Source organism: Electrona antarctica, assembly GCF_951216825.1.
Source record: "Electrona antarctica genome assembly, chromosome: 3".
NCBI classification, from domain to species: domain Eukaryota; kingdom Metazoa; phylum Chordata; class Actinopteri; order Myctophiformes; family Myctophidae; genus Electrona; species Electrona antarctica.
The window spans coordinates 18,989,988-19,013,424 of record NC_136808.1 but is presented as its reverse complement, the minus strand read 5'-3'; the positions used below and the strand labels follow the sequence as shown (position 1 = coordinate 19,013,424).

At 41.7% G+C, this 23,437-nt stretch overlaps 4 protein-coding genes across 8 annotated transcripts; 1 reads left to right on the top strand and 3 right to left on the bottom strand.

Annotated features, from left to right (window-relative positions):
- Positions 1–424: 424 nt before the first annotated feature.
- On the bottom strand, positions 425–8,140 carry LOC306920933 (uncharacterized protein). 3 transcript variants are annotated; one of them, XM_079497925.1, is made up of 7 exons: positions 8,005–8,140; positions 6,809–6,948; positions 5,554–5,710; positions 5,005–5,188; positions 4,724–4,790; positions 4,519–4,632; positions 425–2,309 (listed from the first exon to the last, which is right to left on the bottom strand). In XM_079497925.1, exons 2-7 carry the CDS (start codon positions 6,853–6,855, stop codon positions 1,922–1,924), a joined length of 957 nt encoding a protein of 318 aa, XP_079354051.1. In that variant the 5' UTR covers positions 6,856–6,948; positions 8,005–8,140; the 3' UTR covers positions 425–1,921. The 3 variants fall into 3 exon arrangements, with proteins under 3 accessions (XP_079354051.1, XP_079354050.1, XP_079354052.1); XM_079497924.1 differs by lacking the exon at positions 8,005–8,140 and adding an exon at positions 7,659–7,920; XM_079497926.1 differs by lacking the exon at positions 8,005–8,140 and adding an exon at positions 7,130–7,148.
- Positions 8,141–9,461: 1,321 nt separating this feature from the next.
- Positions 9,462–10,829, top strand: LOC306920092 (26S proteasome non-ATPase regulatory subunit 12-like; the record flags this gene model as incomplete). Its single annotated transcript, XM_079496717.1, has 1 exon — positions 9,462–10,829. The coding sequence occupies one exon, from the start codon at positions 9,462–9,464 to the stop codon at positions 10,827–10,829; it is 1,368 nt and encodes a 455-aa protein (XP_079352843.1).
- Positions 10,830–11,720: 891 nt separating this feature from the next.
- On the bottom strand, positions 11,721–12,386 carry LOC306919674 (GDP-fucose transporter 1-like; the record flags this gene model as incomplete). The annotated part of the gene is made up of 2 exons (XM_079496229.1): positions 12,206–12,386; positions 11,721–12,066 (listed from the first exon to the last, which is right to left on the bottom strand). The coding sequence occupies exon 2, from the start codon at positions 12,033–12,035 to the stop codon at positions 11,721–11,723; it is 315 nt and encodes a 104-aa protein (XP_079352355.1). The 5' UTR covers positions 12,036–12,066; positions 12,206–12,386.
- Positions 12,387–14,758: 2,372 nt separating this feature from the next.
- On the bottom strand, positions 14,759–22,483 carry LOC306920426 (uncharacterized protein). 3 transcript variants are annotated; one of them, XM_079497172.1, is made up of 7 exons: positions 22,348–22,483; positions 21,143–21,282; positions 19,888–20,044; positions 19,339–19,522; positions 19,058–19,124; positions 18,853–18,966; positions 14,759–16,643 (listed from the first exon to the last, which is right to left on the bottom strand). In XM_079497172.1, the coding sequence occupies exons 2-7, from the start codon at positions 21,187–21,189 to the stop codon at positions 16,256–16,258; spliced, it is 957 nt and encodes a 318-aa protein (XP_079353298.1). In that variant the 5' UTR covers positions 21,190–21,282; positions 22,348–22,483; the 3' UTR covers positions 14,759–16,255. The 3 variants fall into 3 exon arrangements, with proteins under 3 accessions (XP_079353298.1, XP_079353297.1, XP_079353299.1); XM_079497171.1 differs by lacking the exon at positions 22,348–22,483 and adding an exon at positions 21,996–22,244; XM_079497173.1 differs by lacking the exon at positions 22,348–22,483 and adding an exon at positions 21,467–21,485.
- Positions 22,484–23,437: the final 954 nt, after the last annotated feature.

The window sequence follows — 23,437 nt, the reverse complement described above, 5'->3', positions numbered from 1 at the left end:
TCCTGGTGGCGCTATAACAAACCGTTCTTGAAAACTTGGGGCAGAGGTTCGTTGTTGGCATCCAGGGAGTGTATGTGCAAAATTTGGCATCAACCGAGTTAACGGTGCCTTCGGCCTGGTGGAGACAATATAGAGGCTAACTCTCCAGTGTTTACGCAGCCTGGACAAGTACACAACATAAAGCTATTTAACAATTATTTTAACGAAAGAAAATCACTTAACCACTTACTTTCACTTCGACTTGAACAATTTTTAATTGTTTAAGCTAGTTTTGTTTGGAACATAACCTAATTTACTCTTGGCTGCTGCTTTCAGAAGCAGCAGTTTCTGTCATGAGTTTCAGCCACTGTAAATTCTGGCAAAATGAAGGCTCTACAGTTATGCAAATAGTTACGCCTGGCTGCCACAATAAAACCTGTTCACCAATAATGCATTTTTTTCTTTAGCAACACCTGGTGGCATGAGGGATCTATCCTCCTAAAACGGTCATGGTGGGGACCTGCCACGGGTTTTGGGGGTCCCCAGATGACAGTAAAATGACAATGTAAGGAAAAAATAATAAATTAAATCGAATCCGCGACATGCCGTCAGGCTACATTAGAGCTACAGTATAGGCTCTAATGTAAATGTAGGGAAGTCAAGTATTTGCTATTTCCGCCTATAATAAGGCCTTATATAAAAGGCTGCTGGTTCACAATAAAACCAAATATTGCCATACTGCTTACTTAGGGCATGGGTTTTCAACAGGTGGTCTGTGAAGGTATTGCCTGTGGACCCTGACCATGCATTTAGTAATGTAGGATTTTTTGTATTTTTCTTTCCACTAGTGTGAAGTGTGAAACTGGTGAATGACCTGGTGACCTATGATGACCGTCCAATTTACTGACAAGTTGGAGGTCAAGAAATTCAACAGAAAAGGGGAGTTGGAATCTCAAGATGGGGAAGTGCACCGGATGGATTGTCTGGTTGAGTCATTATTATTAGGAAAATATTAGTAGTCAATGGACCATTGGTTGAGAAACAGTGGGGTGTATTCGGTATTTAAGTCCGACGTCATTTTGTAGTCCTACGTTACGTCCGGGTCCAAGTGGCACCAGCTCCCGTCCGCAACTCATTGTAAATAGCAATATCTAAACATGTGAATCTTTTTACAATGACGTTATTTTTCAGAAAGGAAGCCATTGAGCGTTAAAATGGGTCTTAATGCTTCCAACTCGAGTAGAATTATTAATGTTCTGTACAACAAGTTTCCATGACAAAGAAAATATATGATGTGGAGACAATAAAGACTTTATTATTGAAGGTGGTAACACAATATTTCGGGGGCATATTTAGAATGTGTGCAGGGTTGAGTACGTTGAATCTATAGTTTGCATTAATACGATCTCTAATGGAGGATTTAGTTGACACAATGAAATAAAATGGCGATGGTATTCAGTGTGGGGCATAGACAGTCTGTCACAGCCAGATTTGGGAGACCAGTAGCTTTGTTGTTGCAAGGAAAGCGGTAAAATGAGACTTTTGTTTTAGTCTCAGATTTAGTCCGACGGAGGGACACAGTATAACTCTATGGGGACACAAAAGCGACACAAAAGTAGGACCCGGAAGTATCTCTGGAGGGGGCACTTACGTCACGGCTAAAATACTGAATACACATGGGATGCATAGCAAGTGTTACAAAAGCATTGCTTATTGCTGGCCCACAATAACCTCCCTGACCTGGCGGAAATATCTCTGTTTCTCATTAGTAACGCTTATAAACAAATTAACAAAAAGATTATCTTTTCAGATGTACACGTATGTTTCTCCTCACAGGGATCCAGAAGACACCAAAAAAAAATAAAAAAATAAAAATAAAACCTGAATGATCTCACAAGCTCTCTACTCGTACTTCTCGATCGTACTTCTCTTGTACAATGCCTTAGCAAATAACTCTCTGAAACTCTCCCTCTTTGCTGCATTTCGTTTGGGTGGGGATGTTGTCAACTGGTAGCCTGATTATCAGACGGGATCTTTGGGCTGGATCCAGGCTAGTCAACTGGATGGTTCTGTCATAGGTTAGAGAAGTGGGGATGGGGATCACCACAAAGTATTCATCATTAGACCCTTCCTCCTCAATGCACTTAGGTTTGCTACTTGAGCTGATGCTGCTAGTTGGTTCATGGCTGTCACTGTAAAGGCCGCTGTCATCTAAGCGTGGCTGCTTGGTGAGACTCCTGTCTTGACCAACGTCTCTGAACAGGTTTCCGTTGCTCTTCCTTGCAGTCGTCCTCCCCCTTTTAAAGGCCACCGTACACCACTTAAGGTTTCTAGAATTAGAGTGACAAGTTGGTATTTAGTTCTGTTCCAAGAACACCATTTTACTTTTGCTTTGTTTGTACATGTTTGTCCGATATTGGTGAATATATATCCTAATATTGGTACATCAAAATTGTAAACTCAAGAGTAGAATACCGGTAGTTAATACCACAAGTACAAAAAAGGTTCAGGGTTCCGAAAGGGGCTAGGCGTATAGTCATACACCTAGCCCCTTTCGGAACCCTGAACCTTTTTTGTATTTGAGACTCTTGAGATGATGGTATCCAGGCCAGGGTTCCTTGAATGTTAATGCCTTCTCTCAGTTACCCACTGGTACCACTCTCTGGTCACGTTCAAATATAACGTCTCTAAAGTTGTGCATAGAGATTTCAAAGATACTCTGTCTGAATTGCATTAGGGTCTGTGTAGAAACGTGTCGGTGCTAATTGGCATTGCCATTAAACATGTTTAATCCATATTATAAAATGTAGCTTTGCTATGTCTCGTGCTCCATGTCCTGCCTCCTCTGTCTTGTGATTGGCTGGACAAAGTGCATCTAGCCACTGACAAGACAGGGGAGCCGGGGCATTGAGCGCGGTAGAATCAAAACCCTATCAAAGGATAACTAACTACGCACATCAACTTCATGTAGAGGAGGTAGAGCACTCAGCACACAGACCAAAATAATGGAAAACTAGAAAAAGTGCCCTTCTGGGCACAGGTCTCCACCAGGAGGATAGGAGTGTGTGTGATGTTTCGCAAAATGTTTAGGAGTAATATAAACATCTTTGTGTTTGTTTGTTTTTTGCAACAATTTTCTTCATTTTGTTGAGGAAATGCAGAGCCAGATCACTCATAGCATCTCTGAGGATAGAATTCTGGATGAGCAGGACATTTGCAGCATTTCGTACGAAACGGACCACTCCTGAAAACTTTGGAAGGCAATCTTAGCCAATCAGTGTAGAATCAGAGAAATCCAACAGACTCGTCTTGATCACATGACTACAGAGATCATGTGTACGGATTTGCGACAATTTTGGATGAAATCTGTGTTTTGCAGAAATCGGCCTCATGGTGGCACTATAACCGGCAGATGTGGCGGGATGCAGGGAAAATGTTTTTCCATGGCCTCTAGGGTTATATGTACAGTTATAGGTAAAAACAGGAATTGCCCTGTTATAGCACCACCGTGAGGCTGATTTGGAAAAAGATTAGTGGCATGTCGTCCTGGGCATAGTGGAAATGTTTGTGTATAATTTCACGGAAATTGCACACTATGTTTGTGATTTGTGGCATTTTGTTCGAAACAGACCAATCATGTGAGCTTTGGAAGCCAATCTTAGCCAATCAGGATGGAAGATGGGAAATGGTGCAGATCCGTGTTGATCACATGACTATGGAGATATTGTATACCAAATTGTGTGATGCATGGATAAAATGTGTACGAGTAATCTACAGAAATGTGTTTTGCCAAAATCGGCCTCATGGTGACGTGGAGATTAGCTGGTAAGGGACGGACGGACACAGTGCAAAACATACTCTCCCCATGCCGTCGGCCTGGTGGAGACAAATATTTATTTTAGGCAATGTAACGTTTCTATGCACTGTGGATCTTCTTCAGGTCTTTAAAAACAAACAACAGAGCTTGAAGAAGATCCACAGTGGATCAAAATTTTTGTCAAAAAGTATTTTTCCATATTTTCCATAAGTCTGTGGACTTTTTATGTTTGTCTTATTCATGCCCCCCAGCATTTTTAAAAGCATGTACTGAAACTGAGAAATATAAAAAAACATTATGTGTGTTTGTTACCCATTTAGGAAAGTGTGTTATCTGGAACAGTTTGTTTGTCTGTCTCTACTGTTTCATACTGAACATATAGAATCCCATATTTGTTCTTGTTAAAGGAGAATTCCGGATTAACCATTTTCTTACTGATGTTATTATCTAAGTGGTACAGGTGAAAAATTACATAACTCCATCCAGAGTGCACTACAGCACCAAAAGCTTATTTTGATCGCTTGAAAATGCTTTTTCTACATATCTGTCTTTCATACTGACCAAATATACTGCAGTGTTTTGTCCCAAATGGGCTTCCGTAAAAAAGGTGAAAGAGCCCGAGTAAAAAGACCCAGTGCACATGCTGTGAGCTGTGGTGCGCTCTGAATGGACTATTCCATTCTTCACCTGTTGCAGGTTCACACATACTATAGACATCATACCTCTTTAGGAAAGTGTGTGGTCTGGCACAGGTTGGTTGTTCCTTCTCTCCCGTCTGCTGTTTCTCTCTGAATATCAAACACTTTTTGATGTGGTGGTCCAGCTCCCAAGGTGTCCTGGAAAAAAGTTAATAAAGCTGCTGACGATGAACCAGAAATCGACCAACACCAATCCCATCCCACACTTATTTCTAGTGCACATACTTACAATTTCAATTTCAGTACGCTCCGCTTTTTCTGCAGGACCCACTGGTCACATGTCAATGAAGTAGGATCTGGTGAAGAAATCAGAGCCCAATTTAACACCATGTAATTCATACAAAACTACACACTTTTTTGTCGACAGGCTGGTGTAAACCCAAAACATTCCAGACACTTTAGTATAAACGGCAGAGAAAATGGCCCAACAAAACTTTTACCACTATTTGGCTGAGGTTGTCCCCAGCATTCTAATATAATACTGGGCAAAACAGTGCTCATCAAAGTCACCATTATCCAATAGTTTGTTTTTGAGCCGACGTTTCATCTTGGCTGTTTTGTACAACTTTTGGCACTCAGAACACAGGTCCAGCGGGGGACCCTGCATCATAGAGGAGGAAGCTTGTAGCAGTTGCTCTCCAGTGTCAACCACCACCGTTGTTGCGTCTAGCAAGTCCCTGGTCCCAAGTGTCACCTTTGAAAGAGAACATGTGATGTGTTGATTCATTATTGTCTGCCTGTAAAATTACATTAAGATAAAAACTTAGTGCTTACATCTATGAAAAGACAATAAAAAAACACTTTTACCCCCATTTTAATATTTTATTAGTTTGGCTATTCTAACATTGATTTACTAGCTCTTGTCATATTGAAGGCTTGTAAATCGGCTATTTCCCCAAACATTTGAAAAGAATCTTGCAAAACTTTGGACTAAATTTGTAAATGTTTAACACAAACCTTGACAAAATCTTTTCAGAACCACTGTTATATCCTAGCAGGACCTCTATTGCTGGATTTCTCTCTCATCTGCCACTCTACAATCCATTCCTTTCTTCTCACCTTGACTTTCTTCCTCCCACTTCTTCTCAGCTCTCCTCTGTCTGTATTCCTCTTTCCTTCTCTCTTCTTCTCTTCTGTCTCTTTGTGTTTCCGCATGTACTTGGCGATAAGTTTGGGACAGTTCAGGTGTTCTTCTCGTTCCCACGTGTTGTCCTCACTGCACACACGAAAACAGTACTCTTATAGAAACCAAGTTTCATCTAGATCCCGGTTTGGGTGATATCAACCATTATTTAACATTTGCGGATGACATAGGTATACGCAATTATGCAGACAATGTGTCCCAATTTTAACCACTTTCAACCTGGTGTCCCTAATTTGGGGACTGACTCCCTATCTTCAAATGAATGCAGTGACTGAGTCTGATTAGTCCAGGGCTGAGTGTGTATGGAAGTTTGACTCAGGATTTACTACAAATATTGGTAATTTAAATACCAATAAACTATTTTGTGAAATGTTTTATTTTATTTTACTGACTGTAAGAGCCATGAAATGGTTTGGTTATGTTGACTATACATTGGTCAATGAAATGAGTAGGCTGTCACTGGTGTTAATGTGGATGATTGACGGGCATAGGGGCGGACCCAAGGTTACCTTTAACATCACCTGTTCACTTGCTGTGGACACAGAGAGAGAGGGGGTGTGTGGGACGCCATACCTTTTGTTGACCGCTTTATTTTGCTTTATTTCATTTACGTTGATTCTATGGTTACTTTTGCCTTATGTTTCGAGCACCCTTATGAGTTTTACACTGCTTTAATAAACCCCTTAAACGCAGTTCTTGGTCCCATCGAATTCCTTTGTATGCGGAGCGGAGCGCGTCTGACAATAAGTCCCATTATGATCGCCTCTCAGCGATTTATAGTTTAATCTCATGTAGTCGCTTTACACTGACTGTATTAAAAATACATACTCATTAATTATTTTCAAGGACTTTGGCAAAGGTCAAGAGGCCTAGTCTCTAAAATGATGAAATTCCAGGCCTGACCGCAATCTCTCGAAATCCATCAACAGCGATCACAGGACGTTCACGAGATCTGATGTTCATGTGGAGTGCCTGTGCCCACCTGGGCGACTGGAAGGGTGTACCATTTTGTACTATTGCGAGGCATGGAATTGGCTATCTTGACAATATATCAAGGAACTTTGCTTATGCAGTGTATTGTGTATTGAGTGGGTCGATAAGACAGGAAGGAGTTTGTTCCACACAGAGATAGTGCTTATCATGTGAGGAGAAAAGGAGGCTTGGACTCACTCTGAGAAACCTTTCCATTTGAGGAGGTATTTCACCCTTCCATTCATCACCTGTCGATCCAACACCTCCTCCACCACATATTCCTCCTCCAGCTTCTTTGCAGCTGTGGTCGCCAGCTTGGCTATGTGGTGTCAGCACCTCTAATGGACAGGAGAGGGAAGTACCGTTTGAAATTGTTGCAGCGTGACTGTTAGCCGCAATTTGGAACACTATATATTATTGTTTTTAATGGGTTGAATCTAGAGTTGCAGCAACACCAATCATTGACAGCCCATACATCCAAACAGAAAAGTGTCTGATTGTATCAAACGTTAAACTCACCATTATCGCAGCTGTACAAAAAGCTCTTTCTATCTGCAAAGTCTTTGTTTCATAAAAATCCACCAAATGTGATGAGCTACTTTCTGTCAAGAAATTCTGTGCAGGTGATTATGTGTTGGAGTTTGGAAGTGCTCATTTTCAACAAGCGCTTTCCAAACTCAAACAGTTTGAAAAATGATCACCTCATTCACCTGCATGGAATGTATTGACAAGACATAGCTCATAACATGTCTATGGTGGATTTGTATTAAACAAACGCTTTGCAGATAGAAAGGATAATTCAAGCTTTTTGTACAGGTGCAATGTTGGTACAATCAGATACGACTTTTCTGTTTGGACGTATGGGCTGTCAATGGCTGGTGTTGCAACTCTAGATTTAACCCAAAATATGTAGTGTTGCAAATTGCGGCTACGTGACTACCGTATGTTCCAGTTGCATTTAAGAACATTTTAATACCAATTAGAGTGGAATATATAAGACCAATTTCACCAGTGATAAAAGAATGACTGGAAATGTAAAGTCTCTTACAGTAATTGCTTAATGGAGGTCAAACTTGAGTTCATTCAGCACTTCAAAAGCTTAAAAATAATAAGTTGACACTGAATTTTACACAAAATCTAACTAGAATATGTTGATGTCTTGACAGAGACAAAGGGATCATAAAACCAAGCAATCCATACAGGTACAATATTGGCAAGTGTGTCGTCATATACTATGCTAACGCTAACTAATTAGTTGCTTGTGTGTAAGCTTGAGCTAACTAGGGTTTGTTTACTAAATCGAATGTCCGCATTCAGAGTCGCTGCCCCGGAAGCTATTAGCTCAATGACCCGGAAACTCCACATGTGAAAACAAAAACATTACATCCACCTACCGGATTGTTAAGGTGGTTGCACCATGGGTTGCACCCTCTATGGGTTGCACAGAGGGGCTCCACCGGTTCAATTTTAATGCACGCGGCGCGTCTCCGTCAACGCAACGCAACGCGGGCAGTGGAGCCACCCTTCATTGATTAAAAAGGGAACATTCCGGTTGCACACTGCATGGACGCGTTTTTCGGAAAACCGATGGAGAAACGCCGCTAAAAATCCGAAAAACGCGCTCTGTGTGCTTAACCTGTCAGGTTAACTTGAACTAGTAATCCTAGAACAAGTGATTCTCTCTCTCTCTCTCTCTCTCTCTGCATACACACGCACCACGCACGACTACAAGTTAAACCTGTATGGCTACAATAACTAAATCAAGAGCAAGCAACGAATTACATTTGGAACTTTGATTGATCGATTGAATGAACACTTTTAGACAGAAATGTGAAAACAACAAGAGTGGGCCTGTCAAATCCTTTTCTAAAAGGATACCACCAAAAAATTTGGGTCCTATATGTATTCAATTCATAAACAACTTTCTGCCCAATCATTGGTTGATATTTTTCTTTCTTTTTTGCAAGGTTGTCATGCTGATTTGCTGAAGATGTGATGATCTATACCGGCTACTTCAGAAAAGCAAGCAAGTGTATTTTTACAGCAGCAGGCAAAGCCACTGGACTGTTGAGTCCAAACCCCATATCTGTAAGAAAGCAAGTAGGCCTACTACCCCTGTGATTTTAACAAATAGGAACATGTATTCATTTCAGTTTAAAGGGCTACACATAGTGACCAGTTACAACTCAGTCTTTAGACTCTGTGTCACTTATGTAGGCCTACCGTATTTTATTTTTTAATCCTATTTTCCTCACACATTTGTCACAAACCCCTGGTTGAGAAATCCACATGACACTCTTTTGCCTTTGGCTTTGTGTGTCTGTCCATATTTGTGACTTTCCAAGCAACATTTGAAGGCTGACCACACTTCTCTCTTTGTTGACGGTTTATTCTGGTGAACATAGAGTCACCTTTCGGGCAAAACATACATTCCCCAGCAGTGGCCGAACGGATTGCGGAGCGGTCTTGATACCGGAAGGTCGCCCGTTCGAATCAGCGGTCCGACACGTTAAAATTACCACCGCTGAAGTGCCCTTGAACAAGGCATTGAACCACTACGATGAAATGTGTTCTATGAGCAGGGCCTGGCTGGAAACAAGTTCTTGAGCTTAGCCCAGATACCCTGGGTAAATATAGTAATAATTTCATTTCATTTCATAGCAGCCCTTGCAAATGGAAACCTGTTGCACACGGCAACGGTTTAAAGTTTTGGTCAGTCCATATAAGGTGTTGTAGGCCTTTAAGTTGACTTCATCAGAGGACCACCTAAAGAGAAAGGCATGGACAAGAGACACAGAGAGTAAGGTATATAAAGAGAGAGAGTTGACATATTTACTATTCAAATTTCACCATGTCTGAGGGGCGATCAGAGCGGTCCGATGGGACGATGGTAAAGATGGAGGTGGACTACAGTTCAACTGTAGACCAGAGGCTCCCTGAATGCGAGACAATGGCTAAAGAGGGCCGCCTGCAGGATGCTGTCGAAAGCTTGCTGTCACTGGAGAAACAAACCAGGACAGCATCAGACTTGATGTCCACCACCAGAATTATGGTAGCAGTAGTCCAGATGTGTTATGAAGCTAAAGACTGGGAACGTCTCAACGACAACATCATTCTGCTCTCCAAACGAAGGAGCCAACTTAAACAGGCTGTTGCTAAAATGGTCCAAGAATGTTGCAAATATGTGAACGCAGTAACTGACATCATCATCAAGCGGAGACTCATTGATACTCTGCGTGACGTGACTGCTGGCAAGATCTATGTAGAGATTGAAAGGGCCAGGCTGACAAAAACCCTAGCTACTATGAAGGAGCAGAATGGAGATGTCAAAGAAGCAGCTGCTATCCTCCAAGAGCTGCAGGTGGAGACATATGGCTCCCTGGAAAAGAAAGAGAAGGTGGAGTTTATCTTGGAACAGATGCGGCTGTGCATTGCTGTGAAGGACTATATCCGTACCCAAATCATCAGCAAGAAGATAAACACCAAGTTCTTCCAGGAGGAAGGCAGTGAAGAGATGAAGATGAAGTTCTACAACCTTATGATTCAGGTGGACCAGTACGAGGGATCCTATCTGTCCATCTGTAAACATTACCTGGCCATCTATAACACGCCTTGCATCTTAGAGAACAACTCCAAGTGGCAACATGCCCTGAAGAGTGTCGTGCTGTACGTCATCCTTGCTCCACACGACAATGAACAATCCGACCTTGTGCACAGAATCAACAGAGACAAGAAATTGGAAGAGATACCTAAATACATGGACCTCCTGAAGCAGTTCACCACTATGGAGTTGATGCACTGGACATCACTAGTGGAGAACTATGGCAAGGAGCTGAGGGAAGGCTCTCGCGACAGCCATGCCACAGGTGTTTTCTCCTACTCTGAGGAGGGTGAGAAACGGTGGAAGGATCTGAAAAACAGAGTGGTACAGCACAACATCAGAATAATGGCCAAATATTACATTAAGATCACAATGAAGAGAATGGTTGGACTCCTTGATCTCTCTGTCGATGAACTGGAGGAGTTCCTCTCCAACCTGGTCGTAAACAAGACCATTTACGCCAAGGTGGACCGGCTGGCTGGCATCATCAACTTCCAGAGGCCCAGAGACCCCAACAACCTGCTCAATGATTGGTCCCACAATCTCAGCTGCCTCATGTCACTGGTCAATAAAACCACGCATCTCATTGCCAAGGAGGAGATGATCCATAACCTGTAGTAAAAATAAATGGAGAAAAAAGAAAAGAAAAATATGGGATAATATGGCATGGCTTTCCTGTGGATTTCTGATGTCATCTATATTTGGAGTTCATATCCATCTCCAAATATGGTTTTATGGCAGGACGTTGGATCTGACATTATGAATAGTGGGAAAATATTCAAAAAGGGGGAAAAAACTATACAATCTAATATTGGAACAACTGGAGCAAGCAGTTCAAAGTTCAAGGTTGTACTTTATTGTTACATCTTGAGTACAGGTACATAAGCTTAAAACTTATTTTTGTTTGGCTTCCTTCAGACAATGCAGCAGCATAGATAACATCAAACATCAATCAAGCACAGAAAACAAAGGGATGAAATAAAGAGTGCAAGAAAGAGCAAAAGAGAATGCATTTGACAGACAAACTTTTTGAGGGGCGCTAGCCCCTCCTTTGCCCAGCTTTGTGTGTTTGTACCACGGACATGATTTGATTGGCTGAGAACGGAATGTGATGTATGATTATGTATGATGATGTATAAGACTTGCAATCTTGCAAACCACTGAACCCGATCAGCATCATATTTCTTGTGCAAGTAGCCAGGAAGTATCTCCCCAAATGTCTGCTCTCGCAGACACTCGCAGGAGGAACTAGAAAAAGTGCCCTTCTGGGCACAGGTCTCCACCAGGAGGATAGGACTGTGTGAGATGTTTGGCAAAATGTTTAGGAGTATAATATAAACATGTTTTTTTGTTTGTTAGTTTTTTGCAACAATTTTCTTAATTTTGTTGAGGAAATGCAGAGCCAGATCACTCATAGCATGAGGATAGAATTCTGGAGGAGCAGGTCATGTGCAGCATTTTGTACAAAACGGGCCACTCCTGAAAACTTTGGAAGGCAATCTTAGCCAATCAGTGTAGAATCTGCAGCACCTCCCGGGACGTCTTCAGGTCGAAGCGGACCGAGGGGAAGTCGATGAGCCCCGGACACAGCGCGGACAGCAGCTGCATGGCCCAGCACAGCGCCACGGTCACCAGACACTGGAAGAACGTGACGAACAGCGGCGCGTCCAGCTCGTGGTTGTCCAGCAGGTAGTTGTTGAGGAACACCATGGTGATGGAGATGAACCAGTACAGCGCCACCACCACGCCGATCTTCACGGCTCTGAAGACGAAAGTCTCCCCATCGGGTTGCTCCGTGGAGCCGGAGGAGCCGCTCAGAGCCATTCTGAGGATGTTGGAGCGCTTCAGTTGGATCCTGTTCATGACAGAGAGATGTTGTGTGTGTGTGTGGTATAGATTTAGAACGCTTACATTCAAGCACGACGTTAAACGCTACATCTGACTTCAGTCACAACAACACTGACTTGAGTTAACACTTCCGCGAACAAACGTACCAAGGATGGGTCGATGACGTCCCACAAAGACACCCATCGTGTCAAGCGTTTAATAATATACCGGTATTATCAATAATAAGATATTCTTACAGCTTACAGGGATCAGGGATGCAACATTTGGCAGAACTTGAAAATTTTTGTTCTAGCGTCGTGATTAAACCATGATCAGATGAAAGTTGAAACACGGGACAACTAACTTCCATTAAATGACGCTAGGTTATGACATCACTGATACATCCTTCCGAAAAGGAATACTTACTTCCCCGTCTAGTGCCCATATAATTATAAAGGGGTCTGCCACAAAGGAAGGCGTATATCATATGTCTATGAGGTCACTCACACGTTTCAGGCAACGATGGTTTGATTGATTGATTGATTGATTTATTAACAGTTTGCAGAATTACAGTACATTTCAAGTACAACTCAATACACAAAACTGATGAGGAAATCATCATAGGAGGTAAAAAAGGGGGGGAAAACATATACAGTGAAGGGGGAAAGGGTGGGTGGGGGATTCAGATTTTACGGGGGCCAGTTTCGAATTGCAGCCGTCCGTAGGTGCCATTTGAGAGCAGTTTTGAAGGAGTCAAGGGATTCGCATGTCTTAATGACTGTTGGTAGGGCGTTCCACATTTTGGTGGCATAGGAGCGGAATTAATTTAGTCCATTGTCGGGAGCCAGGTGGGCATGCTTTATAAACACCATATTTTAGTGATTGCGACCCATGTCAAAATGTCAAATAATCGGTTCAGCGCATAGTCGTAGGCTCAATTTGACACAGTCAGTAGATCCCGTGATCTTTTGTGGCCAGATGTAATTTCTTGGAGTGTAGTAGGACTATAGTAAATAATAAATGTTCAATATACTCCTTGGTCTGCGCTTAAAAAAAAAGGGGGGGGGGTGTTTCTGTTTTATACATATAGTTTAGAATTGACTAGTAAACTAATACTATTAGGCCTTCTATAATAATTACGAACTCAGCATTATCAAAATCACATTCACCCTAGCCTTGGTCCAGTGCGTCAGCGAGTTAGTGAGTCAAGTGAGAGACTGGACCAGGGCTACATTCACCCCACCAACCAATTAATAGTTAATTTGGACTTGCCTGGTTATTTGAGCCCTGAGGTGCTGCCACGCGATATGCACTGCTGCCACTTTGAATGTCAGTAGCACAAAGGAAGTAATGTGGTGTGATTGTATTTATTGTACTCCTCCCATCACGTAAGGCTACTTTAACACAAAACCTGATTTTCCTGATATTCAACATCAGTTCCACCAGCAGATGGCGGAACAAAAGGTTAAAGCTCTATATTCTGATATATTCTATTGAGTCTCTTTAATAAAAATAAAATACATTTTCAGGTAGGTGACAACATTTCAGCCAATCAGGAGAGAGCAGAGTACCCATTTATTACCTTCATTTTTTATAGTGCTGCAGTTCCAATTTTGTTTAATCTGTATCCTGCATGTCTGAGTTCTCTATCTTGATTGGATAATATTGGTATCCCGACCTGAACATGCATTTTCTGTTTAATAAAGAGCTGGAGAGACATGGAGACTTACTGAACACACACTCTGTATAGCAATGAGTATTTAATTAAATTCTAACTTTACTCCAGACACACAGGGCAGGGGGTACAAATAAAGTACAAACTAGATAAAGTGCCCCTCGGGGCACAGGTCTCCACCAGGCCAGGTCAGGTTGTGGCCTCCTCGTGGCACTATAATAGGTCAAATGTGAAAAGGGTGCCATTTCTTTTTACGCCTTGGATGGCAATTGGATGATTTGAGGCATATTGTTCCAAAAATGTGTTTTGCAAAAATCCACCTGTTGGTGGCGCTATAACAGGCCAATGTGAAAAGGGTGGGGTATATTCCTCAGCCTAGTAGGAAAGTCTGTGAAAGATTTCACGTAAATTGCACGCTGCGTTCATGATTTGAGGCTTTTTGTTCAAAACAGGCCAATCCTGCAAACTTTGAAAGCCAATGTTAGCCAATTTGGATGGAATCTGAAATATCGGACAGATCCGGCTTGAACACATGACTATAGAAATTGTGTGTAACGATTTGCGGGATTTTTGGACCTAATCTGGAGTAATATAAAAAAATGTGTTTTTCAAAAGTCGGCCTCCTGGTGGCGCTATAACAAACCGTTCTTGAAAACTTGGGGCAGAGGTTCGTTGTTGGCATCCAGGGAGTGTATGTGCAAAATTTGGCATCAACCGAGTTAACGGTGCCTTCGGCCTGGTGGAGACAATATAGAGGCTAACTCTCCAGTGTTTACGCAGCCTGGACAAGTACACAACATAAAGCTATTTAACAATTATTTTAACGAAAGAAAATCACTTAACCACTTACTTTCACTTCGACTTGAACAATTTTTAATTGTTTAAGCTAGTTTTGTTTGGAACATAACCTAATTTACTCTTGGCTGCTGCTTTCAGAAGCAGCAGTTTCTGTCATGAGTTTCAGCCACTGTAAATTCTGGCAAAATGAAGGCTCTACAGTTATGCAAATAGTTACGCCTGGCTGCCACAATAAAACCTGTTCACCAATAATGCATTTTTTTCTTTAGCAACACCTGGTGGCATGAGGGATCTATCCTCCTAAAACGGTCATGGTGGGGACCTGCCACGGGTTTTGGGGGTCCCCAGATGACAGTAAAATGACAATGTAAGGAAAAAATAATAAATTAAATCGAATCCGCGACATGCCGTCAGGCTACATTAGAGCTACAGTATAGGCTCTAATGTAAATGTAGGGAAGTCAAGTATTTGCTATTTCCGCCTATAATAAGGCCTTATATAAAAGGCTGCTGGTTCACAATAAAACCAAATATTGCCATACTGCTTACTTAGGGCATGGGTTTTCAACAGGTGGTCTGTGAAGGTATTGCCTGTGGACCCTGACCATGCATTTAGTAATGTAGGATTTTTTGTATTTTTCTTTCCACTAGTGTGAAGTGTGAAACTGGTGAATGACCTGGTGACCTATGATGACCGTCCAATTTACTGACAAGTTGGAGGTCAAGAAATTCAACAGAAAAGGGGAGTTGGAATCTCAAGATGGGGAAGTGCACCGGATGGATTGTCTGGTTGAGTCATTATTATTAGGAAAATATTAGTAGTCAATGGACCATTGGTTGAGAAACAGTGGGGTGTATTCGGTATTTAAGTCCGACGTCATTTTGTAGTCCTACGTTACGTCCGGGTCCAAGTGGCACCAGCTCCCGTCCGCAACTCATTGTAAATAGCAATATCTAAACATGTGAATCTTTTTACAATGACGTTATTTTTCAGAAAGGAAGCCATTGAGCGTTAAAATGGGTCTTAATGCTTCCAACTCGAGTAGAATTATTAATGTTCTGTACAACAAGTTTCCATGACAAAGAAAATATATGATGTGGAGACAATAAAGACTTTATTATTGAAGGTGGTAACACAATATTTCGGGGGCATATTTAGAATGTGTGCAGGGTTGAGTACGTTGAATCTATAGTTTGCATTAATACGATCTCTAATGGAGGATTTAGTTGACACAATGAAATAAAATGGCGATGGTATTCAGTGTGGGGCATAGACAGTCTGTCACAGCCAGATTTGGGAGACCAGTAGCTTTGTTGTTGCAAGGAAAGCGGTAAAATGAGACTTTTGTTTTAGTCTCAGATTTAGTCCGACGGAGGGACACAGTATAACTCTATGGGGACACAAAAGCGACACAAAAGTAGGACCCGGAAGTATCTCTGGAGGGGGCACTTACGTCACGGCTAAAATACTGAATACACATGGGATGCATAGCAAGTGTTACAAAAGCATTGCTTATTGCTGGCCCACAATAACCTCCCTGACCTGGCGGAAATATCTCTGTTTCTCATTAGTAACGCTTATAAACAAATTAACAAAAAGATTATCTTTTCAGATGTACACGTATGTTTCTCCTCACAGGGATCCAGAAGACACCAAAAAAAAATAAAAAAATAAAAATAAAACCTGAATGATCTCACAAGCTCTCTACTCGTACTTCTCGATCGTACTTCTCTTGTACAATGCCTTAGCAAATAACTCTCTGAAACTCTCCCTCTTTGCTGCATTTCGTTTGGGTGGGGATGTTGTCAACTGGTAGCCTGATTATCAGACGGGATCTTTGGGCTGGATCCAGGCTAGTCAACTGGATGGTTCTGTCATAGGTTAGAGAAGTGGGGATGGGGATCACCACAAAGTATTCATCATTAGACCCTTCCTCCTCAATGCACTTAGGTTTGCTACTTGAGCTGATGCTGCTAGTTGGTTCATGGCTGTCACTGTAAAGGCCGCTGTCATCTAAGCGTGGCTGCTTGGTGAGACTCCTGTCTTGACCAACGTCTCTGAACAGGTTTCCGTTGCTCTTCCTTGCAGTCGTCCTCCCCCTTTTAAAGGCCACCGTACACCACTTAAGGTTTCTAGAATTAGAGTGACAAGTTGGTATTTAGTTCTGTTCCAAGAACACCATTTTACTTTTGCTTTGTTTGTACATGTTTGTCCGATATTGGTGAATATATATCCTAATATTGGTACATCAAAATTGTAAACTCAAGAGTAGAATACCGGTAGTTAATACCACAAGTACAAAAAAGGTTCAGGGTTCCGAAAGGGGCTAGGCGTATAGTCATACACCTAGCCCCTTTCGGAACCCTGAACCTTTTTTGTATTTGAGACTCTTGAGATGATGGTATCCAGGCCAGGGTTCCTTGAATGTTAATGCCTTCTCTCAGTTACCCACTGGTACCACTCTCTGGTCACGTTCAAATATAACGTCTCTAAAGTTGTGCAGAGAGATTTCAAAGATACTCTGTCTGAATTGCATTAGGGTCTGTGTAGAAACGTGTCGGTGCTAATTGGCATTGCCATTAAACATGTTTAATCCATATTATAAAATGTAGCTTTGCTATGTCTCGTGCTCCATGTCCTGCCTCCTCTGTCTTGTGATTGGCTGGACAAAGTGCATCTAGCCACTGACAAGACAGGGGAGCCGGGGCATTGAGCGCGGTAGAATCAAAACCCTATCAAAGGATAACTAACTACGCACATCAACTTCATGTAGAGGAGGTAGAGCACTCAGCACACAGACCAAAATAATGGAAAACTAGAAAAAGTGCCCTTCTGGGCACAGGTCTCCACCAGGAGGATAGGAGTGTGTGTGATGTTTCGCAAAATGTTTAGGAGTAATATAAACATCTTTGTGTTTGTTTGTTTTTTGCAACAATTTTCTTCATTTTGTTGAGGAAATGCAGAGCCAGATCACTCATAGCATCTCTGAGGATAGAATTCTGGATGAGCAGGACATTTGCAGCATTTCGTACGAAACGGACCACTCCTGAAAACTTTGGAAGGCAATCTTAGCCAATCAGTGTAGAATCAGAGAAATCCAACAGACTCGTCTTGATCACATGACTACAGAGATCATGTGTACGGATTTGCGACAATTTTGGATGAAATCTGTGTTTTGCAGAAATCGGCCTCATGGTGGCACTATAACCGGCAGATGTGGCGGGATGCAGGGAAAATGTTTTTCCATGGCCTCTAGGGTTATATGTACAGTTATAGGTAAAAACAGGAATTGCCCTGTTATAGCACCACCGTGAGGCTGATTTGGAAAAAGATTAGTGGCATGTCGTCCTGGGCATAGTGGAAATGTTTGTGTATAATTTCACGGAAATTGCACACTATGTTTGTGATTTGTGGCATTTTGTTCGAAACAGACCAATCATGTGAGCTTTGGAAGCCAATCTTAGCCAATCAGGATGGAAGATGGGAAATGGTGCAGATCCGTGTTGATCACATGACTATGGAGATATTGTATACCAAATTGTGTGATGCATGGATAAAATGTGTACGAGTAATCTACAGAAATGTGTTTTGCCAAAATCGGCCTCATGGTGACGTGGAGATTAGCTGGTAAGGGACGGACGGACACAGTGCAAAACATACTCTCCTCATGCCGTCGGCCTGGTGGAGACAAATATTTATTTTAGGCAATGTAACGTTTCTATGCACTGTGGATCTTCTTCAGGTCTTTAAAAACAAACAACAGAGCTTGAAGAAGATCCACAGTGGATCAAAATTTTTGTCAAAAAGTATTTTTCCATATTTTCCATAAGTCTGTGGACTTTTTATGTTTGTCTTATTCATGCCCCCCAGCATTTTTAAAAGCATGTACTGAAACTGAGAAATATAAAAAAACATTATGTGTGTTTGTTACCCATTTAGGAAAGTGTGTTATCTGGAACAGTTTGTTTGTCTGTCTCTACTGTTTCATACTGAACATATAGAATCCCATATTTGTTCTTGTTAAAGGAGAATTCCGGATTAACCATTTTCTTACTGATGTTATTATCTAAGTGGTACAGGTGAAAAATTACATAACTCCATCCAGAGTGCACTACAGCACCAAAAGCTTATTTTGATCGCTTGAAAATGCTTTTTCTACATATCTGTCTTTCATACTGACCAAATATACTGCAGTGTTTTGTCCCAAATGGGCTTCCGTAAAAAAGGTGAAAGAGCCCGAGTAAAAAGACCCAGTGCACATGCTGTGAGCTGTGGTGCGCTCTGAATGGACTATTCCATTCTTCACCTGTTGCAGGTTCACACATACTATAGACATCATACCTCTTTAGGAAAGTGTGTGGTCTGGCACAGGTTGGTTGTTCCTTCTCTCCCGTCTGCTGTTTCTCTCTGAATATCAAACACTTTTTGATGTGGTGGTCCAGCTCCCAAGGTGTCCTGGAAAAAAGTTAATAAAGCTGCTGACGATGAACCAGAAATCGACCAACACCAATCCCATCCCACACTTATTTCTAGTGCACATACTTACAATTTCAATTTCAGTACGCTCCGCTTTTTCTGCAGGACCCACTGGTCACATGTCAATGAAGTAGGATCTGGTGAAGAAATCAGAGCCCAATTTAACACCATGTAATTCATACAAAACTACACACTTTTTTGTCGACAGGCTGGTGTAAACCCAAAACATTCCAGACACTTTAGTATAAACGGCAGAGAAAATGGCCCAACAAAACTTTTACCACTATTTGGCTGAGGTTGTCCCCAGCATTCTAATATAATACTGGGCAAAACAGTGCTCATCAAAGTCACCATTATCCAATAGTTTGTTTTTGAGCCGACGTTTCATCTTGGCTGTTTTGTACAACTTTTGGCACTCAGAACACAGGTCCAGCGGGGGACCCTGCATCATAGAGGAGGAAGCTTGTAGCAGTTGCTCTCCAGTGTCAACCACCACCGTTGTTGCGTCTAGCAAGTCCCTGGTCCCAAGTGTCACCTTTGAAAGAGAACATGTGATGTGTTGATTCATTATTGTCTGCCTGTAAAATTACATTAAGATAAAAACTTAGTGCTTACATCTATGAAAAGACAATAAAAAAACACTTTTACCCCCATTTTAATATTTTATTAGTTTGGCTATTCTAACATTGATTTACTAGCTCTTGTCATATTGAAGGCTTGTAAATCGGCTATTTCCCCAAACATTTGAAAAGAATCTTGCAAAACTTTGGACTAAATTTGTAAATGTTTAACACAAACCTTGACAAAATCTTTTCAGAACCACTGTTATATCCTAGCAGGACCTCTATTGCTGGATTTCTCTCTCATCTGCCACTCTACAATCCATTCCTTTCTTCTCACCTTGACTTTCTTCCTCCCACTTCTTCTCAGCTCTCCTCTGTCTGTATTCCTCTTTCCTTCTCTCTTCTTCTCTTCTGTCTCTTTGTGTTTCCGCATGTACTTGGCGATAAGTTTGGGACAGTTCAGGTGTTCTTCTCGTTCCCACGTGTTGTCCTCACTGCACACACGAAAACAGTACTCTTATAGAAACCAAGTTTCATCTAGATCCCGGTTTGGGTGATATCAACCATTATTTAACATTTGCGGATGACATAGGTATACGCAATTATGCAGACAATGTGTCCCAATTTTAACCACTTTCAACCTGGTGTCCCTAATTTGGGGACTGACTCCCTATCTTCAAATGAATGCAGTGACTGAGTCTGATTAGTCCAGGGCTGAGTGTGTATGGAAGTTTGACTCAGGATTTACTACAAATATTGGTAATTTAAATACCAATAAACTATTTTGTGAAATGTTTTATTTTATTTTACTGACTGTAAGAGCCATGAAATGGTTTGGTTATGTTGACTATACATTGGTCAATGAAATGAGTAGGCTGTCACTGGTGTTAATGTGGATGATTGACGGGCATAGGGGCGGACCCAAGGTTACCTTTAACATCACCTGTTCACTTGCTGTGGACACAGAGAGAGAGGGGGTGTGTGGGACGCCATACCTTTTGTTGACCGCTTTATTTTGCTTTATTTCATTTACGTTGATTCTATGGTTACTTTTGCCTTATGTTTCGAGCACCCTTATGAGTTTTACACTGCTTTAATAAACCCCTTAAACGCAGTTCTTGGTCCCATCGAATTCCTTTGTATGCGGAGCGGAGCGCGTCTGACAATAAGTCCCATTATGATCGCCTCTCAGCGATTTATAGTTTAATCTCATGTAGTCGCTTTACACTGACTGTATTAAAAATACATACTCATTAATTATTTTCAAGGACTTTGGCAAAGGTCAAGAGGCCTAGTCTCTAAAATGATGAAATTCCAGGCCTGACCGCAATCTCTCGAAATCCATCAACAGCGATCACAGGACGTTCACGAGATCTGATGTTCATGTGGAGTGCCTGTGCCCACCTGGGCGACTGGAAGGGTGTACCATTTTGTACTATTGCGAGGCATGGAATTGGCTATCTTGACAATATATCAAGGAACTTTGCTTATGCAGTGTATTGTGTATTGAGTGGGTCGATAAGACAGGAAGGAGTTTGTTCCACACAGAGATAGTGCTTATCATGTGAGGAGAAAAGGAGGCTTGGACTCACTCTGAGAAACCTTTCCATTTGAGGAGGTATTTCACCCTTCCATTCATCACCTGTCGATCCAACACCTCCTCCACCACATATTCCTCCTCCAGCTTCTTTGCAGCTGTGGTCGCCAGCTTGGCTATGTGGTGTCAGCACCTCTAATGGACAGGAGAGGGAAGTACCGTTTGAAATTGTTGCAGCGTGACTGTTAGCCGCAATTTGGAACACTATATATTATTGTTTTTTTTAATGGGTTGAATCTAGAGTTGCAGCAACACCAATCATTGACAGCCCATACATCCAAACAGAAAAGTGTCTGATTGTATCAAACGTTAAACTCACCATTATCGCAGCTGTACAAAAAGCTCTTTCTATCTGCAAAGTCTTTGTTTCATAAAAATCCACCAAATGTGATGAGCTACTTTCTGTCAAGAAATTCTGTGCAGGTGATTATGTGTTGGAGTTTGGAAGTGCTCATTTTCAACAAGCGCTTTCCAAACTCAAACAGTTTGAAAAATGATCACCTCATTCACCTGCATGGAATGTATTGACAAGACATAGCTCATAACATGTCTATGGTGGATTTGTATTAAACAAACGCTTTGCAGATAGAAAGGATAATTCAAGCTTTTTGTACAGGTGCAATGTTGGTACAATCAGATACGACTTTTCTGTTTGGACGTATGGGCTGTCAATGGCTGGTGTTGCAACTCTAGATTTAACCCAAAATATGTAGTGTTGCAAATTGCGGCTACGTGACTACCGTATGTTCCAGTTGCATTTAAGAACATTTTAATACCAATTAGAGTGGAATATATAAGACCAATTTCACCAGTGATAAAAGAATGACTGGAAATGTAAAGTCTCTTACAGTAATTGCTTAATGGAGGTCAAACTTGAGTTCATTCAGCACTTCAAAAGCTTAAAAATAATAAGTTGACACTGAATTTTACACAAAATCTAACTAGAATATGTTGATGTCTTGACAGAGACAAAGGGATCATAAAACCAAGCAATCCATACAGGTACAATATTGGCAAGTGTGTCGTCATATACTATAATAACGCTAACGCTAACTAATTAGTTGCTTGTGTGTAAGCTTGAGCTAACTAGGGTTTGTTTACTAAATCGAATGTCCGCATTCAGAGTCGCTGCCCCGGAAGCTATTAGCTCAATGACCCGGAAACTCCACATGTGAAAACAAAAACATTACATCCACCTACCGGATTGTTAAGGTGGTTGCACCATGGGTTGCACCCTCTATGGGTTGCACAGAGGGGCTCCACCGGTTCAATTTTAATGCACGCGGCGCGTCTCCGTCAACGCAACGCAACGCGGGCAGTGGAGCCACCCTTCATTGATTAAAAAGGGAACATTCCGGTTGCACACTGCATGGACGCGTTTTTCGGAAAACCGATGGAGAAACGCCGCTAAAAATCCGAAAAACGCGCTCTGTGTGCTTAACCTGTCAGGTTAACTTGAACTAGTAATCCTAGAACAAGTGATTCTCTCTCTCTCTCTCTCTCTCTCTCTCTCTCTCTCTGCATACACACGCACCACGCACGACTACAAGTTAAACCTGTATGGCTACAATAACTAAATCAAGAGCAAGCAACGAATTACATTTGGAACTTTGATTGATCGATTGAATGAACACTTTTAGACAGAAATGTGAAAACAACAAGAGTGGGCCTGTCAAATCCTTTTCTAAAAGGACACCACCAAAAAATTTGGGTCCTATATGTATTCAATTCATAAACAACTTTCTGCCCAATCATTGGTTGATATTTTTCTTTCTTTTTTGCAAGGTTGTCATGCTGATTTGCTGAAGATGTGATGATCTATACCGGCTACTTCAGAAAAGCAAGCAAGTGTATTTTTACAGCAGCAGGCAAAGCCACTGGACTGTTGAGTCCAAACCCCATATCTGTAAGAAAGCAAGTAGGCCTACTACCCCTGTGATTTTAACAAATAGGAACATGTATTCATTTCAGTTTAAAGGGCTACACATAGTGACCAGTTACAACTCAGTCTTTAGACTCTGTGTCACTTATGTAGGCCTACCGTATTTTATTTTTTAATCCTATTTTCCTCACACATTTGTCACAAACCCCTGGTTGAGAAATCCACATGACACTCTTTTGCCTTTGGCTTTGTGTGTCTGTCCATATTTGTGACTTTCCAAGCAACATTTGAAGGCTGACCACACTTCTCTCTTTGTTGACGGTTTATTCTGGTGAACATAGAGTCACCTTTCGGGCAAAACATACATTCCCCAGCAGTGGCCGAACGGATTGCGGAGCGGTCTTGATA